Here is an 8,263-nt window from a genome sequence, read left to right as displayed (position 1 = left end):
ACAATGACGAACCCTTAGAGGTTGCCATGATGTCCATCGACTAGGACAATGTGCACTCTAAGGGGTCTCCATCATCAAAAAACAATATGCGCTCTAAGGGGTCTCCATCATCAAAGAATTGCACATGACAAGCTTACTCTCTCTCTCTCTCTCTCTCTCCCTCCCTCTCTCTCTCTCCCTCCCTCCCTCCCTCCCTCCCTCTCTCTCTCTCTCTCTCTCCACAACCACACGCACACTCAAGCACATTCTCCACCATTTCTTTCTTCTTTAAGTACCAAAAACAAGATAACAAACATGTATACTCTTTAAATAGGCAGGAAAAAAGGGAAAAAGAATATACAGCTGAAGAACTCATACTATATATCACATTTACACTTCAAAAAATGGAGCTCGAGCCCCCCATCCTTCCCATCCACAATGGCCCAAAACCCCAGATCACTATAAGCTCAACCAATATCAGATAACAAGTCCTTATGTACACTACCGCGTTGCTTACACTTGTCACCCTGATGCCAACTTATTCCATAATCTCATTCTGTTTGAAACAAAAATGGGTAGAGAGATAGTAAAACATATGGCTCTGAAGAATGTACCCTTGCTCCATAGCCATTTCTTGAGAGAGGAATATTGTAGATATCTTACATTGAGAACTGCATTACCTTCCTCCATTAAGTAGAAACATTACCCTTCTCAATTCGGACAGAAGTTTGTGTGGCGCTTTGAACGTTCGAGCAGAATTCAGAGTCAATGATATGCTTTGTTGATACACTGAGCTCTGCATCTTCCAATTCAGAGTTAAACACAAAGCTTGGAAATGCTAAAGTTATGCCCCTGAGGAGAGTGAAAGTCACATCAGTAATGAAGTCTCCAGGAATGAAATAAAGTGTGCTGGGGACTGATCATGCACAAACTTGTAAGAAATTATAGGAAAGCGAAGCACAATTGCCTCAGGACAAAAACTAGAGAAAAAATGTGAAGGTGTGCATATACACATGTGCACATATTAATAAAAACATAATAATTATGGAAAACATTTGGTTCATCCAGCTGGCCACCCTCCTCCATTCCCCAAATATGGCACACACATCCTTTTGGTGCTGGTGAAGAATATCCTTGAAAAAGAATGCAAATGGCTTTTCTTGAGGAGAAAATGTTGAGTACAAGGCATCCATTTTGGGAAAAGAATAAAACAGCTTTAGATTGAAGCCCAGGGAATTCAGATAGCCACGATTTCATAGAATGCCTCTTCATGACCAGATAAATAATTTTTAAAAAAAGGATTTTGAGTTCTTGAAGGGTTACCTAGATCTAGCGGCCACGAAATGGAACGCCCGCACTTTGTTGGCATTGAGATGGTCTGTCTGCCTAGTTTGGTGCAAAACAAATGCCCATAACGTTCTGATAATGGTAGAGGGTAGACCAATGTAGCCTCTTTCATGTATGTAATATACATATGCATATTAATAGTTGTAATATAACTATAATATCCATACTGTATCATGGGAGATATTCATTGTAATTGAACTTCTTGGTATTTAAGTGAACCAAGTTACGAAAACAACAGAACAAACATATCTTGGACAGGTAAGTCCAAATTTTGTACCAAGTTTCATCTGACTGGCAGGAGGATATGTAAGAATATTTTTCTTTTTTTATTATTCGTGGTACGGTCACAAAGAATACGAGTCCAAGAGTTGGAAAAGGTGCACTATGCTCCTTGTATGCCTACAGCTCCTGAAGGCAGACCATATATATTACACATTTTAAAGAATGAGAGTACAAAAGGTCGGAGTTCAAAAGAGGACTCACTTGAGGTATGGAAGAGTCATGTTCTTCAAAATTAATGGATTCCTTTTCACAAATTCTTTCCATTCTTCTTGGTCAATTTTTCCATCCCCTTTTGTATCTGCTTGACTAAATGTCTGCAAGAAATACATAAGAGATGACAGAACAGACAATGAGAGAACAGGTTCATATAAGACTTAACAAAGAAATTCACCAGAAAACAATAATCCAATGTTTGCATCTGGTCCAAGCTATTCATGACTTCTTAGGATGACAGAAACTGACCAATAAATGGCATTTCTTTCTAGAGATGGCACCTTTAAAAATTAGGTTTTAGCATGGTGGATCTAAATTCAAGGAAACATACATGAGATTCTTTCAGATAGTATCATATCATAAGAATGATACTATGTTTTCATGTCTAAATAGAAAGAGATAACATGTCTAAATAGAAAGAGATAAGAGGAGATCTGTGAGGGTATCCACACCGTATCAACTATGGTTTCAATAACATCATCTGAAAGATCCAGATCTGATTCATTTAAAAGCGCCGACACCATCTCTTTCAACTGTTGAAAAATCGACAACATTATTCTCCACCAGTTCTTGATGTATGTGTCAACGCCTATTTAAAGCAAATGAAACCAATATCTAAAGATCTAGAGTTCTTGATGTATTTTGTGTGTGATGTTGTACGCACGACACAACATGCACATGGACATGCACCGGGCAGCGCTCACACACATACACATGCAAAGCCAACTTTCTTAGTTACAAGAATAACATGAAACCAATGCATTGCTCAAAATGGCCATAATCTATGACATCCATAATGTTTGTGCCATAAAAGGACATAACATGGGGGATACTATTTTTTAGAAGGAAAATAAGAGTAACCACTGAAGCAAAGATATCAAAAATTCTCAAGGGTTACCTCCTCACGTTCAATGAATCCAGTGTGCCGTAAATCATATAACCGGAACGCAACTGTCACATGTTTTACAATAATGTAAGAACTGGAAATGCCTCCAGCCACTTGAAAATCATGTCAGAGCTTGCAAATCATAAATACAATATGAAAATACATATATAAATACTTGTTATAATACACATGGAATGTTTATCAAATTTCTACAAATAGCCATCACATTAGGGGATTCTGAAAGGGAGTCATAGAACATAAACTTAAAAGAAAAGAAAATAATATAATATAACTAAGGAGTATACAATGTTGTAACTTGTAACAGCATGGTAAATGACTTACATAAGATTTTGTCTGCCTCTGGAGTGTTTGGATGGAAAATGCTCAAGGATCGTACAAATTCCCCAAACTCAATGACTCCATTGTGTTTGACATCAAATAAATCAAATATCTGAAATCATATACCATGAAAAACATAAGTGATGAAATGAACCATGAAGTTATTATATGAATGTACTATTATCGAAATGAAGGAAACTTACACCATAAATTACAAACATGAACACCATTTCAAAAAAGAAGAAGAAAAAAGAGTCCAGATGCAACAAATGACATGCAGTGAGACACTGGTCCGCTTTTCAGCAACTATGCTACACGGCCAGACAGGACATTATCATAGAACCGAAATGGGTACATATTGTCTCATCAAATATAAGCAAGTTAATAACCAAGTAAAACTTTGAAAGGAAGCAAAAAAAGCACAAGTGCAAATTCATAAAGCTCAGGTGGAAAATATATATCCAAGGAGTTTTGAGTATCCACTACCTGTGAGGGAAAAAGCTTTATGACAAGCATTAGCTAATGACAAAATTCATATGAAAATAAATGCATTCAAGTGTATTCGAAACAATTCACTGTTGAAGCCATTCCAAATTTCTAGCATAGAAAACCAACTAGAAATCACTATTAATTCTTTCCAATTTATGAAATACAGAATGTTATTAACAATTATCGGTAGTAGGTGATATTATTTGATCTTGTCAAAGAGGCACTTCATTAAAGGAGAGGCAACTGTCAGTCCATTTGGTTCACTAGATTAAGTGTCTATACAGAGTGCATTTGAAGAAGGCAAGATCTTTTCTCATCTTTGCTAGTAGGTTGACATAGGATTGCAGGTGGGATGGGAGTTCTAGGTAATGGGAGCAGTGAGGATAACTTGATCTAAAAGGAAAGACAGGAGAATACAAGCAGTTTGGGAACCAGGAAGCTTCATTAGGGTGATGAGAAATGTCGTAAAGGATTACAGGAGCGACATGCATTGAGTTATGTGCTTGACATTTGGTGTTTGGATGGAAGTTTGGTGACAATAGATAGAGTAACTGCACTTCTCTTTCAACAAGTTGATGGTGCAAATTTGGGAGGTTAGTGCCGGATCCCCTGTTGGGGCCAAACGGTAAGATTCACATTGGGAGACCCCTCTAGTTTTATAAGGTTCGCCAATGAAGTCCACAATCCTGATGGAACTAGAGAAACAGATTGTTGTTTTGTTTGACAGTGATCTTTCATGAAAACATTCAATGAATTCACATTATGCAGTTGAGCGCATATATGATGCTCCCATGGGGGCAAAAATATCCATTTATTACCTCAGGCAATTGACCAACTTAGGAGGATTTTTTTTATTCGAAATTTTGGAATCCTCTTTAGGATCATCACACGAGTATTTCTAAAGAAAAGAAAAGGACATTGGGTACCTAAACACCCAGATTTCACCTTAAAAAAATTAGATGGCATATGTGCAATCCAAGGGAGTGATTTTTTCAGGATGATCAAGGGTGTGTATTTTTTATTTTTCGGTCACGAAGTTGAGCAGGTAACATCCCTAAATTCTGGGCTCCTAAAAGTACTCTAAGTTAGGTTTTACTTGAGGGAGCAAACATACATTTTGCTCCAGTTATGGCAGTAGACTGGGAATACTGTACAGCCATCTCAGGCATCAAGGACTACATTTTAGGATCATGTCTTGAAGAGCGGCACTCTCGCTCCCAGTGGATCTAATTCTTCAACACAAGCTTTAATGTTGGTCTGTTGAGAATATTCCCCTTAAGTTTACCGCAACTTTTTCCTTCTAAGTGTAAAAGGCACACTCAATGCTCATTAAGAATCACTGAAACTTTTCCCGCTAAAATCATCTCATCTCTACTCCTGGAAAACATTGAAAGGCATATTACAAACTTTAGATGATCAAGGGAGTTGGTGTTGATGTGCGAAAGTAATCTTAAATGCTCTATGGGGGTTACTAAGCATTCGTGTCTTGATGGTTGTTCGAATACACATATTTGAGGAGTGGGACACAGAAAGATTATCTCAGTCTGGAAATTGCTTCCACAAATTATCAAGAACTGAGGGGAAGCACATGTTCGATGAAATTTTATATCTTTGGAGTCAAGTGAGTTTAAGGCTGTAGATTTCTAAACACACTCTCATTACTAACAATAGGAAGGAATCATCAATTATGTATTATGACATACATTACAACCATGCATCAAATATTTTTCAGGGTATCAACAGCAATAAAACAATGGAAAATATGAAGACACTAAGTACGTCCAACTTCTAATTTCTCACCCGGTCTGCAAAGAAGTTCTTTTTGCTGCTGTTCCTAAAGAGGCCAAGTTGGAACTCCTCCTGCCAATGAAACCACAAGTAGAAGATAAAAAAATAACATGCATAAGACAGCTGTGATAAAACATCTAGTTGATACAAACTCGCAAATTCTATTCCACCTAAAAGAAAGGCACATGAATGTTAAGCAGTGCAATCCAAAGATGAATTTACGAAGAGCGATACCTTATGAATCAGGCCATCATTTATTATGGAACTGCTTAGTTTCTTAAATAGTTCGTATAAGGCCTCCACTTCATTTACGCTAACTGCCAAATGTACAACATGACCATTAAAGTTATAATCTAATATGAGAACCTAACAAATGAATTGCACATTCACAAAATACTATAGTAATGTAAAGCCAATAAGTTGCACATATCCCTAAATACGCACACATTCAAGCAGGGATGCACAAGCACATCTACATGCATGAATCTACCCAAACATGCTCAAATGAAGCTACATATAGTATAGACATAGAAGAAGAGGTTATACTACTCACATGATGTCTCAGCAGCAAGAATGTCAGGTTCCTCATAGCCAGGTGGCTGCTTAGCATGTCTCGACTGAATACAGCCCATAAAACAAAGAGCATACTTATGATTGGGTATCACAAAATCCAAGAAGCTTTCTATTAATAAATGTTCACAAAATTGGTACCTGCAAAATCATCAAACAATTAGAAAATCAGTAAATGAAGGCATGCAAGTAAGCTTGTCCTTGGCATAAATTACGCAGCTTTGAAGCATATTTAGTGCATAAACAATCATCTGTATGTTTCTTAATTTGTTTTCTGATCCATAGAAATAAATAAAAATAAAAGTAAGAAAATAAAGACAGCCACCATTGCTTGATATCTCGACCAAAGGACTACTTGCTGGGAAAGGAGAAGATCTCACTTTTGTTTTCAAATGTTCAACAGTTCACTTCTATAAAAAGCGAGGTTTCAACAGGTTCATGTATAGAACTGCTGCCCCTCTCACCCAGATAACAAAACCAATATTTTAAAAAGCAAGGGAACCCTAAAATGAAGAAGATATTTACAAGGAAAATTTCATAAAATTAGTTTTAAAATAGGCCCTTAACAGAAAGGTTAACTTACACCTCAAAGTGGAGGAGAAAAAGAAAATCACATAAAATATAGAATGTCAAGAACCAAGACACTAATTTTGCCCACTTCCTCTGTTAGCAAATGGAAGTGCAGAAACAAAACACATATAAATCGACAAAAACAACTGTGACCTAGATTGAAAATTTCCCCAGTTATATAGATAAAACAAAAAAAACAGTGAAATTATGTAACCCAAGATATTATTAATTATTAATGAATGCAAAAAGAGATGCAGTGAAATTGTGGAAATCAAGATATGTAAGGCACCATATAATCTGATCGCTTATGGCTAAATTGAAGGAAAAAAGTGGCAGCTAAAGGAAATAGTAATAATCAACATATACTTTTTGAAAAATAAAGGAAAAAAAACCTTCCACCCATCGTTATAAAAAATATGAACATACAATTATATAGCGTGAATGCTGAATATCACAAAGAAATTATACATTATAAATTTGACCTAATTGCATTTGCTAAAGGGGAAGTATACTACAATCATCATACATGGACATCTAAATAAACAAGCTCCAAAAAGACAAACAGAAAAAGAAGAGAAGAACACTCAAACTCAAGATAGATTTGAAATAAGTACATAAAAACAGGTGAATCAGCTTTATGGTTACACAAATATCCCACAATAAATTTTATAATTATTCGAAAGTTCAGAAATACATTGACAAAAAGAGAGGAAGAATCAAGAAATGCCAAAAATCAATGGCAATTTGTTGATGTTAAACAACCATGCATAATTCCCCAATGATCGTATACATAAAATGAAATCAAGAAAAATTCATGAATTATAGGAAAATAATGTACGAAAAACAAAAGTCAAAAGAAAAATACAACAAAAATTAAGGAAATTTCGAAAAGAAATATATTAAGATAGCAAGAAAAAAGCACAAATTAATACTTGAACCGAAGAATACCAAGCCCAGAACTCCAAATTAAGCGTACATCATTGCAATTAACGCTGGAAACTCACAAACTAATATTACAAACATAAAGAAAAAAAAAGGTACATAGTACCACATAAATGCATCAAGATTCACGGCGAAAATTTCGAACTAAAAGCGAAAAAGAAAACATTAACGGGGAAAATGAAGTTACAAGCCTGAATTTGAGAAACCCCAGAAAAAATCCAGGTTAAATTGACCTCGGAAGCTCTGAACTTAGGATTTAATAAGGTGTTAAAACGTGACACTCCCCTTTTTTCTGAATTTTTTTGTATATGTTTCATGTCCTCTTTGTTCTGAATTTGAAGGACATTCAATTCAGCCGCCTCCCCTGAACGCACTTCTATGCTCTGTCCTCCGTAGAATGTTCCTTGGTAACGCAGTCAAAGGACGTTGCAGTCGTATGTTAATATATCATTTTGGAAAGTCCGGACATTTCTTGTTTTCCTTGCGGAGGCAACGGGAAAATAGGAACTCAAAGCCAAGAAAATCAATGACAACATTTTGATAATGGGAAAAAGACAGAAAACGATGGGGAGAGAGAGAATAGTGGAAAACTTGAAAACGATCTCCGCATATGCCATCATTTTCTATGAATCTAAAATTTCAGTGGTCCACATCTTTTATTTTATTTGGATAGTACATATTTAGTACTATATTAAAAACGAAATTATATCCTCTTTAAAGAGATGAATGGCTATCTAAAAAGCTCAGATAGTCAGCGTGCATGAGCTGGTTTTCGAGAGCGACTACTTTGAGCATAAATCAAAGGTTAGAACCGTTTCCAGCTCAACTCTCTCGAGACCTTTCTTTGGCAATGCCAAG

General features: G+C 36.1%; 1 protein-coding gene across 11 annotated transcripts; it reads right to left on the bottom strand.

Moving 5' to 3' along the window:
* Positions 1-337: 337 nt before the first annotated feature.
* On the bottom strand, positions 338-8,032 carry LOC18442358 (calcineurin B-like protein 7). 11 transcript variants are annotated; one of them, XM_088869629.1, is made up of 9 exons: positions 7,593-8,032; positions 5,877-6,034; positions 5,558-5,640; positions 5,336-5,395; positions 3,050-3,158; positions 2,720-2,772; positions 2,274-2,354; positions 1,810-1,922; positions 338-831 (listed from the first exon to the last, which is right to left on the bottom strand). In XM_088869629.1, exons 2-9 carry the CDS (start codon positions 5,953-5,955, stop codon positions 669-671), a joined length of 741 nt encoding a protein of 246 aa, XP_088725755.1. In that variant the 5' UTR covers positions 5,956-6,034; positions 7,593-8,032; the 3' UTR covers positions 338-668. The 11 variants fall into 11 exon arrangements, with proteins under 11 accessions (XP_088725755.1, XP_088725751.1, XP_011626310.2 ...); XM_088869625.1 differs by having other exon boundaries at positions 7,597-8,032; XM_011628008.3 differs by having other exon boundaries at positions 5,877-5,940; positions 7,597-7,977.
* Positions 8,033-8,263: the final 231 nt, after the last annotated feature.

Source organism: Amborella trichopoda, chromosome 1, assembly GCF_054954075.1.
Source record: "Amborella trichopoda isolate Santa Cruz 75 chromosome 1, AtrichopodaSantaCruz75HAP2 v2.0, whole genome shotgun sequence".
In the NCBI taxonomy this organism is placed as follows: Eukaryota; Viridiplantae; Streptophyta; class Magnoliopsida; order Amborellales; family Amborellaceae; genus Amborella; species Amborella trichopoda.
Note: the sequence above shows the minus strand (reverse complement) of the source record. Positions and strands in the feature narration are given on the sequence as shown.

Bases quoted from the DNA above. Each gene is read 5' to 3' on its own strand.
- LOC18442358 (XM_011628008.3), bottom strand. From the start codon at position 7,722: ATGAAACATATACAAAAAAATTCAGAAAAAAGGGGAGTGTCACGTTTT. The intron at 5,641-5,876 runs GTGAGTAGTATA...TACATTTGGCAG, and splicing joins TCTTGCTGCTGAGACATCAT to TTAGCGTAAATGAAGTGGAG. The intron at 1,923-2,273 runs GTGTGGATACCC...TATTTCTTGCAG, and splicing joins TTGAAACCATAGTTGATACG to ACATTTAGTCAAGCAGATAC.